This window comes from Calliphora vicina, chromosome 3, assembly GCF_958450345.1.
Source record: "Calliphora vicina chromosome 3, idCalVici1.1, whole genome shotgun sequence".
Taxonomy (NCBI): Eukaryota; Metazoa; Arthropoda; class Insecta; order Diptera; family Calliphoridae; genus Calliphora; species Calliphora vicina.
Genome location: NC_088782.1, coordinates 59,426,625 through 59,445,456, shown reverse-complemented (window position 1 = coordinate 59,445,456; position 18,832 = coordinate 59,426,625). Strand labels below are relative to the sequence as shown.

At 32.2% G+C, this 18,832-nt stretch overlaps 1 protein-coding gene across 5 annotated transcripts in view; it reads right to left on the bottom strand.

Annotated features, from left to right (window-relative positions):
• Positions 1 to 4,482: 4,482 nt before the first annotated feature.
• LOC135954654 (G-protein coupled receptor Mth2-like) overlaps positions 4,483 to 18,832 on the bottom strand; it is a 74,902-nt gene continuing 60,552 nt past the window's right edge. For 2 of the 5 annotated variants that reach the window (XM_065504863.1, XM_065504864.1), the window contains 7 exons: positions 15,260 to 15,831; positions 12,228 to 12,579; positions 11,903 to 12,157; positions 11,611 to 11,782; positions 11,348 to 11,542; positions 5,677 to 5,865; positions 5,112 to 5,248 (listed from right to left, as the gene is read on the bottom strand). In XM_065504863.1, coding sequence (XP_065360935.1) covers positions 5,700 to 5,865; positions 11,348 to 11,542; positions 11,611 to 11,782; positions 11,903 to 12,157; positions 12,228 to 12,579; positions 15,260 to 15,805 — 1,686 coding nt within the window. In that variant the 5' untranslated portion in view covers positions 15,806 to 15,831 and the 3' untranslated portion in view covers positions 5,112 to 5,248; positions 5,677 to 5,699. Of the gene's footprint in view, positions 5,249 to 5,676; positions 5,866 to 10,949; positions 11,143 to 11,347; positions 11,543 to 11,610; positions 11,783 to 11,902; positions 12,158 to 12,227; positions 12,580 to 15,259; positions 15,832 to 18,832 lie in introns of all 5 variants that reach the window. The other 3 variants (XM_065504867.1, XM_065504866.1, XM_065504865.1) reach the window with 3 other exon arrangements.

The following is an 18,832-nucleotide window of genomic DNA, read 5'->3' as shown; positions in this document are numbered from 1 at the left end:
AACAAAAGAACAAGGGTTTTTTTCTAAAAATAAAAGTAACCCAGTGTAATACATATGTCTATGCCACCACAAGTGATCATTAATTCAGAATTTAGATATGTGTTGTTATAAGGACAGTCGACAAATTCAGATGAATTTCCTTCTTAGAATACTGTCTTAAAAACGATTTTATAACTTTTATATAAGTTTATAATCGTATCACATCGCCAAAAATGGAAATTGAATATAGGGATAAACATTATACACTCCAGAAATGTGTTAATTATGGATATTATGCCCCAAATAAAAGTTGCTCTTAAAATTCGAATATTATTTTCTAAAATTAATATAATTGGTCAATTCACAACGTATCTATCTTATCATGTCATATTGTCCTAATATTTCACAGCGGTTTGTATTGCTTTTCAAAATAAATATAATTGGTCAATTCACAAGGTCTCATAATGTCCTAATATTTCACAGTGGTTTTTATTGCTTTTGAAGCTAAAGTATTGTGTTATCGTAACCAGCCAGCAGAGACCTGCGCCGAATGCCTAAGAGTCGGTTATGACAATATGACTGATAAGAGACCTTGTGAATTGACCAAATATATGTCCAAATTTATCTTAAAAAGATAATTAAAGCATGTTAATTTTTATATTAAAAACCCAAATCAGTCCATATCTAACAAACACAAAAAAGTTGACCAACCGTACTTTCAAAAAACAACTTATTTCGAATATTTATGTTACAAAACTAACTCCTAAACAATTATCGTTATGGCTTAACTATAACATTTTATTTGTCGTTAACCTACCGACAAATTTCGTTATCTACCGACTATTTTTAACTAAAATAATCGGTAAAATTTAATTCGGAATATCTCTTAACGATAAATATTGTTAACTAACGAATTTTGATTACTTAACCACAAATTTTTGTCGTTAAAAAGTTACAGAATTGCGGTACTGAACTGCCAAACTATTATAAATAACAGTTTGGCAGTCCAGTATTAGGTTATAGGGATGACACTGTTTGCAATAACAAACCAGAATCCATAGAAGCCTATTGGCTCATTATGTTTCCTTTTTTCATCATCTCCATCACTACCTTTCCACTCTGAAAGCTATTCACATAATATGTCTATGGATTACAATTAGATGATGACCTGATATATTCCAATAATAACCAGGCTTTCTTTTCATTGGTGAGTTATATTTCAAAAATAATGAAAATTCGTCCAATTTCGTACAAAGTAAGTTAGAAATCAAATGCTCGAAAGAAATTATTCTTAATTCCATTTTCGAAATCAAAATATATTTGATTAAGCATTCCGTTAATGAATTTATTATGAATTAATTCATAGACTTAATTCTTTTCTATTTCATATGTGTTTAATTCATTACTTGTAGAATTAATTCCTTATTGAATCATACAAATTTTATTGAATTCAAATCTATTACAAAATACCTTTAAAAATGTATCAAATGATTTAATTTTTCTTCAGTTCTATTACCAAAAGGCTTAAGGCAAAACAAAAACAAATCTGAATGAACAAAAAATACTATTTAAATAAAAGCCTTGGAATGATGCTAAAGAATTAGATGTTGAGAATGGATGTATGAAATGAATGGCTTAAATTTTTTAATTCAGAATTATGATTTTAATGAATTAATTATTGGGTTATGACATAAAATGCGTGATTTTTTTAAATTGTTGGCTTTTATTTATAAACATTTGTACAATATAAATTTAATTGGCCGTTGTTAGCTACGACATTTTCACATCTTTCAGGCAACATATGGATTCCGAGCCATGAACGTTTTTCGGTAAATGCTCGCTTCTTACGAATCAGTTGCGTTTGGCACAGGTTCCAAGTGATGGTCTCACCAGATTTCAGTAGCTCATAATTTACCCTTTTGCTACCATCAAATACAGAGCACTACCTTACCGGCCGGTACGATCTCTTATGCTTTGGGTTATTGTAATGGACTTTTTTCATCGTAAGTAATGATACGATGCAAAAATAGTTTTCTTTTATAGCGTTCAAACATAATTTTGGACATGCAAAGGTCTCTCTTCTTCAATTGGTATGGTATCTTTACCAAAAAAAAAAAAAATCAAAACTTCTGAACCGAACAAACCATTACGTTGAAACAGATGTAACACATTCACCATAAGCTTTGGTGAGCAATCGGTGTGCATCAGCGGCACTTTTTTTTAAATTAAAGAAGTTAAGCAAAACATCCCGCATATGACGCTTTGTTGGCACAAAATTCGACTTTTTCAAAGCAAAAAAACGTTGTTGTTTAATAAATATTCAATAACTAAGTGAGAAGAAATGACAGATACATACCCTTCAAAATGACATACAAATTATTAAAAACAAAAACCACGTTCAAACGATACGCCATCTATTGTAAATGCCGCATTTTTAAGTCATACGCCCAATAATTTGAAGCTCTGTTAGGAATATTGATTTAACTTTGTCGACTGCGAAGGGAGTAATTGAAAAATTAGGAGCGATTGGTTTATTTGGTGATGCTAAAAAACATAAGCCGTTCAAATGTCTATATTGGATCCAGTGCGTGAAGATGTTGGCGAAAGTCCAGGCATATCAATTCGGCGCCTTGGTCAAGAATTGCAAATTTCAAATAGCTTACAAAGTTCAATTGGTACAAGAAGACTAATGATCATGCACAGCGAAAAGAGTTTGTTGAATTGATCATCAAGCATCAACAAATCGATGCTGATTTTTCAACCAACTGCACGTATGTGTAATGTCTACAAACTCTACTCCCTTTATACTATTTCCAATAAGTTACTTTTTTGCTCCAAGAACTCTGAATGTATTCAAGGGACTTCCGAACATTGACATTTGATATCGGTCATATTGGTGAAGCTAAATCTGTCGAATTGGCTGTCATTTATTCAGTTTATTTTTCCAAATCACCATCGACAAAAATTGTTTAATCATAATGGATGTTCTGTTCGGGCAAAGTTACGCTAGTTGCAGCATTGCTTTAGACTGACTAATAAAGGTCAATTATATTTTGGTTAACTAGTTATATAGCTGGTCAAATAACCAGATAATGCATTGACTACTTTGGACCAGCCATCAGAAAGTATCTTTTTAATCTATATAGGATCAATTGGTCTCTGCTTAAGACACGCACATGATAAACTAACTAGTCTCGAACTAAGAACTAATTTTTTTAACCAGTGCACAGTGTCCGAAATTCCCAATCTAGCGGCGCATTGTTAATAACTTTAAAAACATAAAAAATTGTGAATGAATTTTTTATTTTGTTTTAATTTATATATATTTAAATATAATCAATTTATAAAATTTTAAAATTTGTTTGTTTTTTTAAGTATATGGGTACTTCAATATATAACCAAGCAACAAAATATACATTTTGGACTTGACCCTCTCCAATCTTGACGAAATTCGGTATAAAAATTGTATTCTACATGATTAAGACAAATACAAACTTTTGGATTACTGGACCAAATGGTTCCGGAGATAACAGGTCATGAAAAGTGAAAAACTATTCAAAATCTTACCCGCCGTGTGGGCGGTGGACGTAACCGATTTTCAGAAAATTTATGGACCAAATTTTTAGACTTTTGCTTGGGTAGGAAAAATAGTATGCGAAAAAATCGATTTGGATTGCATGGGCAGTGTGCGTTGGGCGATGGGCGTGAACGATTTTGATATTAAAAAAGGGTTCGTTTACACTCTGCCATTTTAATTAAAAAATGAAAAAACTCAAAACTTAGCAAAAACTTGCAGCCTATATTTGAACTTGACATAGATAACAACCCATTTAAACAAACTTTGTAAACACTTAACAGAATCCTATCGAATCCACCCTACTTTTATTCCACACAAAATTGGATTTCATATCTAAAAACCCTTTCACAAAGGACATTTTCATTTTCCACTGTTAAGCATTAAAACATACAATCACAGATCGCAAACTAATTATTTTTGTTTAATACATACCTTTTAACTAAAATGTAATCGCAAATCTTATTAAAAAATTAAATATTTAATTTTTTGCTGTCAACAAAATTGCTCTTGAAAAAAGCAAAAAAATAGTTACTGCACTTGCTGATATACAGTATTGGCCATAACTAAAGCACCCCCTCAATAAATTTTGTTCATATGGTATTTTTTTGTATAAAATCATAGTTTTAAATATCTATTATGTATTATTTTCATTTGTTAATATGTTTAGTATTGATAAACAAATACTTTCAAAGTTAACCTTAAAATCAAAAAATATTTTAAGGTAGAAAATGAAACGGACAAAACAATCAGCTTCAGGCTAACTAGTTATAAATCTAGTCAAGTAACCAGATAATGAATTGACTACTTTGGACCAGCCATTAGACAGTCTCTTTGTAAGGGACTAGTCGCGAACTAGGAACATATTTTTAAACCAATGGTGACCCTAAATAACAGGTAAAATCAGTAAAATCTTATTAAAAAAACACTTTTAATAAATTCTTAAGTTCTTTGGTTTTATTTACAACAATTTTCTTAAAAATATACTATATTTTTTTTTTTGTGTATGGAAAATATACAAATATTTAAACATTAAGCGACTTAAACTAAAATTAAAGCTTAAAATTTATAAACAGAAATTAGTAGATAATAATTAAAATTACATAGATTTATGCGATGAGTACATAGAATATTGAGAATCTATATAACTATTCCAGTTACAAGATATTATTAAATTTCAAATTAAACACAAAAAAGACACATAAAACTTTGTCTTAAGCTGGCAAATAAACATTTTTAAAGAAGTTATACATAATTAACAACAATTTATATTTTATAAATATTTACTAAATTGAGGAATGACAATTACAAAACTAAAAAAGAATTTCAAATAGTTACTCTGGCTAATGAATATCCATAATGTGTTTTTGTCTTTTGTTTAGATCAGTGATGATTATAAATACACAAATAAAGACTTTTATTCCAATATTCTATATTTAAAAGTTAAAAAACGACTTAGATAAACATTCGATATACATAATAAAGATTTATGTAGTTTAATTTTATATAACTTAATGAAAAATCAATGAATTCATTTATAGACCACTTAATACCGTGGTACGTTCGAGAGGTTTCATCAGGGGTTTATCGGGGGATATAGTGGAATTTGGCAACGCTAAATTCCCCACGCTGCTGGAGGTTGTTTTAGTAGAGTACTGGCTTTGACGCTGATTGCTGCTGTCTCGTACCGAATACCTGGACAATAAAAAGTAGATATTAAGAAGAATTGTTATTAAAATTATGTCTTTAGTAAATTATTTATACACACAGAAAAAACATGCAAGAGTTATAAAGTTATAATAAATAATATGATTTTAAAACATTAAAAAGATTTTGTTAGATTACACTTTTATTAGAATTTAGAAAATTTTAGATTAAAGAGATTCACAGTAAAAAACTCAAACTAAATTTAACCTAAAAGTCTGCTTATTTTTTCATAAATTTAGAAAACTGTGAATCTCTTTATTAAGTGGCTGGGTTACTTACATATGATCGAATTATAATAAAATGTTATAAAGATTTGTTTAATGAACATTTTGTTTGTTTTTATAAATGATTTGTGGCTTAACTATTTAGAAACCTTCTTCCCTTTTTTGTATGCGAAAATTTGTATTTAATATTACCTTGTTATTATTTTAGACTGATCTTAAAATCGTAATTTATCTTTCATGGGCAACGTATCAACTTTTGTTTTATTCGTCAGCACCGACGAGTTTATGGAATTTGTAGAATTTGTTGAGTTCGTTTGACTTGTTCCATTACTTTTGGCCGTTTTGAACATTCTTATGAAGACATTTAGATAATATGAAAGACTTTTAGAGTTTTATTAGTAAATCAGTATTAGGCCACACAAAATTAAGCGTATTATTGTTAAAGTTTATTAGTTGAGTTTGTGAGAAAATGCGAGAGGCATTAGTAAGTAGTTTATCATTATTATTTTAGAATACAATAAGGTTTTTAAGAGATTTCAAGCAAATAGTTGAGTAACTCATTTATATTGATCAGAGGTTGTCAATATTTTTAACAGTAAATACTCATAATCAAAATATACAGCCGATCACATCGAACGCAAGGATCGCGGTAGGCAATCAGTTTCTATTATGACATATTAGGCGTTGACGAGGTAATCAAGAAATTAATAATCTACAGATGAATGCATCTGTTTATGATAAATATCGTGTAAATTAATTTAGAATTCCAATATGCATATTCAAACTCTTTTCCCCTACACATTGATCAGGCAACTAACATCAGTTCGTTGAGTTTGTTGTCAAACGCAACAAGAGCTTGCAAAATCATTGGGAGCTACTCAAGCTGCAATTTTTAAACCGCGGCAGGATTAATCAAAAAATGGGGAATTTGGGTACCATACGAATTGAAGCAGAGAAACCTCGATAGACTATTTCCATGTCCGAAATGATGCTTCAACGATATAAAAGAAAATAATTTTTACACCGAATCATTAATTATGATAACCCAAAGCGTAAGACATCGTATGTGATGCCCGGCCAAACAGCCGAATCGACTCCAAAGCCAAATATCCATGACATATAAAGGGTCCTATCTATATTAGCTGCTGAAATCTGACCAGACCATCACAGGGAACCTGGGAAGTTTTGTCTCACCCCCCTTATAGTGCCCCCTCCGACTACTATTTCGATCAATGCAGAACGCTCTCTCTGTGATATGCTTCACTAGGAACAGTATCCGATATTGGCTTGATTCGTTCTTGGTCTCAAAAAATGAGCATTTCTTTTGGTTCGGAATCCATATGTTGCCAGAAATATGAGAAAAGGTTATAGCTAACAATGGCCAATACTTTGATTGAATTTATATTGTACAAATGTTTCAAATCGGATAAAGGACAAATATTTGGCATCATATTTTATTTTTCATATACCCAAGTCGAATTTCAAAATTTAGACTCAACTCCTCTATGGCGATGATAAATTATATTAAAATCGTACCAACCGTTTAGAAGTTACACATTTATTTCCATATTTTTTAGTTCCCCCACTATGCGTTGTCAGCCAAGTCACTCTATTCCTGAACGTACTGCTGGCCACTATACCCAAGAACACCCCAGAACATAAAGAAGTGGTTTGTAAATAATCTACAATACAAAGTGGGCAGGAATAAAAATATTTTGGAAATAAATCTGCCATTTCTAACTGGTTGATTAAATTGACATGAAATTTCAAATAAGTGTATTCGATTTTCTGTTTCAAAGCTTTATAAGAATCTGTCTGTAAATAACAAATGAAAAATCTAACTTTTCCAACATATTTTTCCCTTTAGAAATTTTGGCATTTAAGTGAAGACAATGGCGAATGTTATCATTCCAATGATTAAAATACCTTTTCAACTATATAACATACAAATTTTATGGCGATATCTTACTCCGTTCGAATTATACACTAATTCGAATTTGAAATTATTTTCACAAAAAATCGCTAAATCATGATATTTTAGGTTTTTATGGTTAATATTATTCAGAAAATTAATAGAATAAATTTTTTTTCTTTCAAAATATTGATCCTCTAGTCCTAAGGTTTTCAAAAATACCAAATTCATGCACATAATACTTATATCTACCCTTTAGGAGATTCACAAATCTTGCCATCTCTTGAAATTTTTAACAATTGAAACGTTTATTTCAAAAACCAGTCAAGCAACAAAAAATCCAAAATGGAGTTATAGGGCGATTACTGGTTTGTCAATGTAAATGTATCGTTTAATGCAATAAACGAATAAATAATGTCCCTATTATGCTGAAGCAAAGCCAAGAAAACCGTGTTTATTAAAGAAAGAAGTCAAGTGACAGCGCTGGATTGGTTTCTGACTATGTAATACTGGGCCATAATCCATTTTTGTTTTCATAAATGTTGTAGGTCTTAATAAATGTGAACAAAATAAAATATTAACACGTTCTAAAAGCCTACTTGGTTGGATATGAAGAGTTTTATGGGAATATTTTTCAATGACCTAGAATGGAAGCAGAATGCACTGTAGAACGAGTGTATGATGACGAATAGTTATTTCAGAAGAAATATGTATATACGAATCTAATGTTAAACTCTTTAAAAAGTTCATATGCCATTTCGTTTTTCAAGTTCCTAACAAAATTTGAATATTTCGTATGAAATTTACACTAGTAATGATTGTTTGTTTCAGAAACCAGTCAAGTCAAAACTTTATATTATTTTTTAAATATATGTATGTTAATATAGATAAAAGAAGTTGTATGTTTATCAAACAGTTACACAAATTAATGATTTTCATAGGAAAAAATATAAATTTTGTGTTTTCATTGATTGGTTGTTTGATTGGTTTTTTAAATAAAGGATTCAATTGAGATCTACTCAATGCACGATGGGGCCAATGACAGGTTTTGAGGCAAAAAGTCCATTTTTCAAGTCAACCATTTAAAAAAAATAATAACGGTATTTTATATTTAACACTTTGAAATACTCAAATATTAAAAAATTAAAGTTAGGTGGCAACTCATGGCGTCATGCCGAGCTGCCAAAGTTGCCAAGTTTTGCTTTGCTACATTTTTCGACATTCAATCATAATGAAACAACAAAGAAATTTTAGTCGTCAAACAAAAACTTTTAAGATTATAAAAATTTTGTAAAATGGAAAACACTTGTAAAGGTGTGTAAATTAAAATGTCATTAAAAATTTAAAAAAAAGTTAGATGTAGTAAATAATTTTTTGTGTCAACTTGTGTTGTCTTTTTTGTGAAGTTTTTGCTGTCGTCCATATATTCTTTGGAATAGAACTTTGTTTATCCGAGCGTATCCGTGAAAAAGTATATGTGTGGGGAAAGGTAATAATGTGTACTATAATTTCTTGGAAAAATCATCTGCCGCCATTTGCCGCTGTTTATAATTTTTATAAAATTTATTTCCAGATAGCGTATAACTTAAAAATTTGGATATTTATACCCTAAACCTCCATAGTGGGGAGGGTATATTGGGTTAGTGCTGATGTTTATAACGAGCAAAAATATTGTTCCAACACCCACCTTATGGTGTACCAATCTGCTCAGGATCACTTTCTGAGTCGATTAACCGATGTCCGTCCGTCCGTCTGTCATTCTGTCAATGTAAACCTTTTAATCAAACTACAGGTTCCAATTTTAAAGAAAATTCTACACAATTTGGTACAAGCCTGTTGAATTTTGTTAGAATCGGTCCATTATTTCTCCTAGCCCCCATACGATTGCCCTATCTGAAAATAGTTAAGCTCTCATAAAAATCTTATTTATATAGATATCCAAACCAAATTCAGCACAAATAAGTTTTATATAAGCCGAAATCGCACCACCAAATTTTGTGTCGATCGGTCTTTAATTAGACATAGCTCCCATATAAAGCCCACTTCCGAAAGTCACTTTTATAACGATCCACGATGGGGTCAATTACAGGTTTTTGAGGCAAAAATTACTTTTTTAAAGTCAACCATTTAAGAAAAAATAATAAAATAAGTAATTTTCTTAAATGTATTAATATGAATTATTTTGTTTATTTAAAGTAAGTTTCTAAATAAATGTATGTATAAATGTATAAATCGTTTAATTTCAAGATCCGCCTATAGCCATGCATATATTTCCTGTCACTAGAGGTGGGTATGGCAGTAGGCGGATTGACTTGAAATGATTACTAAAGTCTTAGGTGAGCATTTATGTGACCTATTTGAAACTCAGAAACTTATTATTTCCCGGTGATCATCAACCGCAGAAGTACTTTAATCCACCTACTGGAAATGAGCGTGGCACTGCCCGATTGACTTGATTTTTTTACTGAAGACTTAAAAGCTCATTATTATCATCTGTACGGAATTTGAAAGGTCTAGCTGTTTCCTGTGATTTATTGCCTCAAAAACTGGTCATTGGCCCCATCGTGCAATGGTTAAAAATGTGGATAGTGGAACCTGGAATTGGACATACTGAAGATTATATGACTATGAGGAGATGCTACCCTTTATGCTTGCTGAGGAAAAGTCATAAAGGGAAGGATATAGATTTAATGAATTTGTTAAATAACCCGAAGATGCCCAGTATCTCAACGTTTCAATAGTAACTACACAGAGAAAACTGATTCGTTTGGGCAACCGTACTTGTGGCCAATCGTATGATTATGTAACTACGGTCAGTTCTTAAAGATAAATTACGATTAAAACAACCAAATATTTGTCATCACATCCTAAAACTGGAGAATTAGATCAAGAAGACACAATCATTCGATTGCCAAAAAAATTGATTGATTGATTTTCCAAACGAAACTGTTCGCATTGATTCGCATTGTGGAATGTTTTGACATTGTGGAATGTTAAGTTGTCTATTGAAATTGTCATAATGTTCATGAATCTTATGACATTTTACATTAAGAAGAATATTGAAATATTGATGAGGCTTTCAGGCGTTAGGATCTATCAACAAGATTCTAACTTTGCTGTAAGTTAGTGTTTTAAACTTCATTGAATTTAGAACACTTGATTGGCTTGTTTAAAGCTTATTTGGGTATCAAAGCTAATTGCCTCCCATGGATTTAAATTACAAACGGAGGATCCATTTTATTTAGAAATCCCAAAATCTTCAAGGTTCTGCAATACTTTGGAATTTAAAAACTTTGTTCAATTATTTTAAAACTCCGAAAATGGGACAATTCGAAAAATTATACTCGTGATTTATTTAAAATTGCGAATCTAATATATTTAGGAAACCTAAAATCCAACACCTTTTTTCAATAAAAAAAATATTGGCATTTTCTAAGGTTCTTAATAAATTGTTATGGATTAGTTTGCTATTCCTGTTATCAGTTTTATATTATAACAACACTTTCAACAACATCATGGTTTATTACAACATTTAAAATCCCCGACTTCTTACATTTCGAAGTTCAAGAAAATGAAATTTTCTCTTTTACACCTCGTGCGTATGAGCATTTTGATTATTCGAAAATGCCGAACGTATAACGATCATTTGTCTAATTTGCAAAGAGACATCGAGAAAACGACGACGTACGGCCGAATTGCCGAGTGTGGTGCTATTTGTATTGCGATAACTACGAGAGCTACAAGTTCTATAAAAGTTTTCAATATAAAATTATAATTAAAGAAATAAAAATAAAATATCATAATAGAAATGATAAAAATAAATGTATTTATGTAAAGTAAAAGTAATTTCGTTAATTTCTTCAGAATCCCAAACAAAATTTCTTTTACTTTTCTTTTTGAAAATGGAAAAAAATGGGACGGCACAATAGATTAGATTATTGAAAGACTCACCTATTTGTAATCAACTGTTTGACCTTCTTCTTCATGACAAACAACATGAAAATCAAGAAACCTTGTATGGCATTACAAATATCAGCCACATAAAAGATTTTCGACCAGGGCTTGTCGGCGCCCACGAAATACGAAACAATTTCCAAGGACCAAGTCACGCCCATGACCAAAAATAAGCGTAAAAATAAACCAAATCTTTAAATGAGAAAAAATAAATTAAATTTATAAACAATTGAAGAGATTTAAATGAAATAGACATATACCTGTCTTTTTCATTTCTCAAATTGCGCGTACTGTCCTCTCGGGCCATGATCCTAGCCATTTCACGCTGAACTTTATGAATCTTCATGGCCGTCATGACAAACATAATGATATTGGCCACAATTATGCCAATAATGGGGGCGAAAAAGTACACCAAACCCGACCAGGTTAACACTGGAAACAAACAATATTTAGAAATTTAAAATACAATACATTTACAAATATTTCTTCCTATATTGAAAGAAAAGTGAGTCGAACAAATTTGTTTGGAAGTTCAGTTCAGTTTCTACTTACTATTGATCCAGCAATATTCACCCCCACCAATACCAGGCTTCCAGTCGTAAGGTATATCAACTCGTTCTTGTATAAACCAGGTGCCAATTAGAAATATTATTGGAATACCCCAAGAATACACCGAATACATGGCAAAACGTTTCTTTTCCTGAAAACGATTAATGCCTCGAGTGCCCCGAAAATTATGCCACAAATCAAAACTGATAACACTCAGCCAAAAGAAAGCCGACATAAAGAAGTAATATGCTGTATAGCCTATAAAATTTTAAGAAAATATTTTATAAATTCCACTTTTTCTTTACCATTCCAATTGTTTATTACTTACCTATAACTTTGCAAGGCAAACCCATAACATCTATGTTGGCCGACAAAGCATTCACACACAACATTGAATAGCCCACAATTAAGCCAAATAAATAGCACACCAACGATTTGCCATGCTGATTACGCAGCTCCGGTATGGCCAAATACACCAAAATGGTCAGCATCATAAAGGGTATGGAGAACAACATGGCGTAGGCATTTATTATTTTCATTGTGCCATAACCCGGACTCAAATCACAATTGGCCGGATTTAAATAGAATGTTGCATTCGTATCGTTGCCCATGGTTGGCACCATACAATACTCTAGTTTGCTTAAATACGATTCATCGTAGTGGCGGAAAATTGTGCCATTCTGGAATATAAGAATACATTTTTATAAATATTATACATTTATTATTCAGGAGCAAATGTAACCATAGATAAATACACATAGATCAGAAACTCTCCTGTAAAAGACCTAACTCAGTTGTCAAAAACCTAGGAGGTGAGAATGTAGTATTTATATCCCGCTACATACTTCCTCAGCAATCGTCCTTCTCAACTGTAGGATCAACCAATCTGAAATTGGAACGGCTACGATCTCAAGACTTGTCAAAATGGGCACGCTTCAAGGGGGCATCCTACCATTTTCTGTCTGCTTAAGAAGCTAAGTCAATGGAGTATTGACAGTGGAGTGAGTGTGAATCCGAGCATGACTGAGCTTGTATTATTTTCATCGAAATACAAGATTCTTTTCTTCTCGCTACACCGATTGAACGGCATCTAACTGAAACTTAGGATAGCGCAGAATATTTGGATATAATTCTAGACAAGGAAGGATAGCGCAGAATATTTGGATATAATTCTAGACAAGGAATTGCTTTGGAAACTGGCAAGAACATCAAAGACTACTACAGCTATGTAAGTCTACAAGAACACTATATATCGATATAATTCTATGGGTCCACAGTCTGATGGGGGCAAACTTCATACTCTTTGAGAGGGTGTTAAGAAGAAGAATCCTGATATCGCTATTGAACTGGATACCGATATTCACATGTAGATATCCTAGAGCCTTCTTCTGAAGAATATTCGGTTTTTTAATTCTGGCCCATACGGGATTTGAGGAAGGTATCTACACTAACATGAAGGGACTCTACAATTACATGGACGGCTCAGAAAAGAAGATAAGGTATGCGGAAGATATAGCAACGAATAGAGACGGCACTCGAAATACAAAGTCAATGCAGCATTCACAGTAGAGTGCATGAATCCAAGCAAGTATACAATATTGTTTTTTTCTCGCTACCCCGATTGAACGGCATCTAACTGAAACTTAGGATAGCGCAAAATGTTTTGGTATAATTGTAGACAATAAATTTTCTTGGAAACTCAACACTCTGACAGGAACATCAAATGCTATGAAAGCTATTTATGTATATAAAAAGACTGTAGGCACTAGATGTAATGCGATCACTATTCCGATACTCTTTGAGAGGGTGTTAAGAAGAATAGCAATCCTGATATCAGGAGTCCTTCTTACGACTTCAACGTGTTGGACGCTATTGAACTGGATTCCGGTTGATCGAATGGTCAGAAAGCTAACTTAACGTAAAGTTACCATTATTTAAAGTATACAGAAAATTCCCTATCATATTGATTATTGCACTCCTAGACCCTTCTTCTCGCAAAACATCGGTTTTTCAATTCCGTTCAATACGGCATTAGAGGAGGGTATCTACCCTAACAAGATGGGTCTCTACATTTACATGGACGGTTCAGAAAAGTAGACGAAGATGGGATTATAATGTCTTTTAGAATAATAGGATTATAATGTCTTTAGATAACTGGATTAGATATAACAGGATATCTGGTAGGGATATTCGTATATATATTGAAAACCAGCTGCGATAAAATCCCTTACAGTTGTATACACAACACTGAGTCGGGTCCAGGAATTCCGGGGATCTTTGAACTTGATGCCGAGGTATTAGACAGATGGCTTTGCGAAAAGAGGCGCCATGATGCACAGTGATTTAGAAACTTTTTTTTTTAAATAATTCGGTATCTCGAAAACCATTGGAGATATTGTTACGAAATTTAACATGGTTGGAGCTGAGGTATTTTTGAGTTGATTAACATTTGTTAAGCTTCCTAATGCTAATCGCGGCCAGTGCGTGGCCCCTCAATTGTGGTCACCTCGGGTCTCAATTTTTTTTTAAAAAATCGCCAAAATTTCTTTTATGATCCGAATGAACTGAAATTTAAAATATAAGTAGTCATTGAGAAGTGACAATATCTCCAATAGTTCCCGAGATACACTTTGTGATGTCCGAAGCTGAAACCGACTTAATATATGGCATTCCGTTGCTCACATGTACAAATATAGTGGAGGAGTAGCCTACTTGTGAGATCGCAAAAATAATATGAACCGAAAGGGCACAACATACATTCTTTGACTCAACTCTGGTGGCGATGATTACCAAACATTGCTCATTAGCCAACCATGCTGGAAAACTTGGGCTGCCTCATAATGACTTCTGCAGGAGATTTCAAAATGAAGAAGAGAATTAGGCTAGGTTTAACTTTCTCTATCACTATTAGGCACTGGGGAATTTATGTACTTTTAAGACAACCCACCTTTGACGGTCTTTCCGACCTATCAGATATGGATGCCTGAATTAGGAGGAGCAGATGCTTAATGAACATGTAAATCGCGCCATTTGGTGGCCCTGAATCTGTCGAATGAATGTTATTGCTAAATATTATCTTCTATGTTTTTCAAATACTACTTCTAATAGTATATCAATTTACTCTACTTCCTCTTTCTCTTTACAGCGTGCATTATTTAAGTAACACAATGGGACCAACCAAATGGACCCAAGTGAGCTGTGAAAATTGGAAAGCTAACATTTAAATTAATCTAAATTATGTAGTCCATGAAATATTCTAAAAAATTTGGGTCCAAAGATATAATTTTTTTTTCCAATTTCAAAAATCTCTAGAACTTCTCTATGAATTCCAAAATATCTGCCAAAAATGTCTATACTCACCGCAAATATATTCCAAGCATCTTCGGGTTCTCTCTGAGGCTCCAATGCATACATGGGATTACACGGTCTAAAGTGCACTATGGCATATTGTTGAAATATATTCACCGTCTTCAGCGAACCATCTGACAATGTCATATTCAACGTTGTCGGCCATTCAAAATCATTATGAGCATCAACACACGACGACTCATTTGCACTGTACAGCTTGCCAAAGGGACAACAGAAATTAATGCACGACTTCACCTTACAAATACAGCCGCGTAAATGAGGTGTAACTTTGACAGCCGTAACCGGATCGGTGTAGATGTAATTGTAAACAGCAATATATTGATGGGGAATGAGAACGCCCTCGTGTAAATAAGAACCATTGTCAAATCTCTGATCATCGGTGACATTGACGGTTTGAAAGAAAAAACATGGAGCATGTAAACCGCCACGTATATAGTGTTTTTCCAGAGCCGAAGATTTTGACCATATTTCCGGCACAAATATGAATATATAAATGAGTATAATGATGTGTAGACGATTTACCGGTAAATGAGGCATGTCTGTGCGGGCGAAAGTTTAACTATCTGCAAAGAAAATAGTGTAAAAATGAGTTATTAGTTTTTTTTTATTTTTTTCTTCTGTTAAATCCTTCTTCATAAATTTATTGTTATAATTTAATTAAGTTTGTTTATCTAATTTTTTATTGCCACTGGGCAATCCCTCGGTGTGTTTTTTGTTATATTGTTGTTCTTTATAATCAACGGGAGTTATAAACACACGTTTTAACCTTGAACTAAATTGTTTCTTAAATATATTTGTACGAGTTTATACTTATCAACGTTGGCTGCCATTAACATAACAGCAAGAATGAAATACATCAAATAATTAGAGACTTAAATTTCGTTGGTTTGATGAAAATTAAACCAACTACTCAACACAGTCCCCAATATGTTCCTGTTTTGCTAATAATGTCCTTTTTTAAAAGGATCCAATTCTAAATTCACCCAACCGTTATGTGTCTCGAAATACTTGTTTTGGAAAATTTTCATTTGTCAAAAAGTCATATGGGGGAAGTTTTGCTTTAGTTCTTCAACTTGCCTGAATTACACCGATTGCTCACCAAAGCTTATGCTGAATGTGTTCCTTTGGTTTGATTGTGCGAGAGATGGTTTGTTGTGTCCAGAAGGGGTTATTTTGAGAAGGAAGATCGCCCATACATGCGAAAAAAGTTTGAAGACCAAGAATTGGAGACATTACTCCATGAAGATTGTTGTCAAACTAAATAAGATCTTGGAAATTCAATTCAACAATTTCATAACGTTTGCTACATGAAAATTGAAGCATGGGAATTGAGTACCATACGAATTGAAGCTGAGAGACGTTGAATGACGAAATGATTCTTGAACGCTATAAATGCTTCATGCTTGCGATGAAAAATGGATCCATTATGATAACCTGAAGCTTAAGAGATCGTATGTGAAGCCCGGCCAACCAGCTGAATCACCAAAACCAAATATCCATGTATTTGGTGGGACCCAAAGGGTCCTATCTATTATGAGCTGTTGAAATTTGGCCAGACCATCACAAGGTACCTGTAGCAAACGCAACTGAATCGTTTGAAGCGAGCATTTGCCGAAAAAGACATGAAACCGTAATATTCCATCATGACAACACTTGGTCACATTATGTAATACCTGTTAAAAACTATTAAGAATGCAGTGGCTGGGAAGTTTTGCCTCATCCGCCTTATAGTCCAGATCTTGCCCTGTCCGACTATTATTTGTTTCGATCAATGCAGAATGCTCTATCTGGGATACGCTTCACTTTGGAACATAGTATCCGAAATTGGATTGATTCGTTCTTCACCTCAAAAGATGAGCAGTTCTTTGAGCTCGGAATCCATATGATGCCATAAAGACTTTGAATATATTTATATTGAAAAAATGTTTCAAAATAAAAGCTAAAATAAGATACATAGTTTGCAATAAAAAATTTCGTTATTTTGTTTCTAACTGATGATTTTTCAGTGATACGCAAAAGTGCTAACTCCACAAAAAAAAACATAATAAGAAAACATGCTAAGTCCAACAAAAAACATTGAATATGCTATTTAAATCTACTTTTTCAATACTATTTGCTATAATACTATGAAGATTAACATTTTTCGATGTAATCACTATAGTATGGTTACACAATTCACTGTAAAACAACAAAAAAATAAATTTTGAAGAAATAATAATAAAAAACAAATTTATTTAAGATTTTGAGTTATTTTCCTTTACAGCAATGAAATAAGACTGTTTTTTGTTATGTATTTAAATACATGACCTGACTATCTATTTGATATCATGTAGTTGTCTCATCATCATAGATAACAGCCTATCTGTTTCAAATTCTATGAGTATTTCGTCATGATTTTCTCAGTCTAAATAGAGCTGTGTCAAATAAAATGCTTTCTGTGCCATTATTCTTCTTTGAATCATTCCTTTATACCAAAATATCATTGGTATTATGATTAACCCGCTCCCAGTTATATTACAGTGAAATGGTTGTGATAATTTCCTTTTTCCAATGGTTTTTATTTTCTCTAAGATGCATAAAAGATCTTTTACAATTTGTCTGATCAATATTTCTTAATCTAAATTGGTTGCTTAGAACATATTACTTGATTTGTATGAGCAACGGACCGATTATCAGTATTCTAAACATTGTTTCGGTAGCAGCAAACATTTGTGCTCGTGAATTGAACTGAGTCCCCGTTGCATTTCGAAATACTTCTATCAAAAGTTGATAGGATAGACATTTTAAACATCAATACGATCAACAACTTATCTAGATAATAATCATAATAACGATCTTGCGATCAATTTATTATTATAACTCCGAAACTACTGAGCCGATTGAAACGCAATATATATGTGAAGATTTGTAAATATCAAGGGGAAACTGTTTTCAAAATTCAATCAATCGAAAGAAGAACATTAACTTCCCAATTTTATGTGTATCAAACAAAAAAGTAAAATTTTGTGAAAATGAGCGAATTCATTTAATTGTGAATAAATTCGAAAAGAATCAATCGATTTTTATGATAAATATCTCATTTTGTTCATATTACATGTGGCTTTGCGATAAAGTAATAAATCTAAACAATTACTGCCATTTTCGATATTTTATGATTTTTTAAAACAAAAAAATTTGATATTTTCATGTAATAAATATTCTTTACTTCAATTTGTTGTTATAACTCCGAAACTACTGAATCAATTGAAACGCAATATATAAAGGGAATAAAGGTTACGTAAATTCAAATTTTTTTTAAGTTTACTTTAATAATGTTGAACTAACCGTGTTAGGCGTCCCAAAGTTCTCAGTATATCGTTAGCTTAGTACGCAAACGTAACAAGTCCACTTTTGATTGAAATTAAGATTTTGATGCAGAAAGATAGTAAAACATAAGATACATATTTTGCAATAACAAATTTCGTTATTTTGTTTCTAACTAATGATTTTTCAGTGATACGCAAAAGTGCTAACTCCACAAAAAAAAAATAAGAAGAAGAAAACATGCTAAGTCCAGCAAAAAAC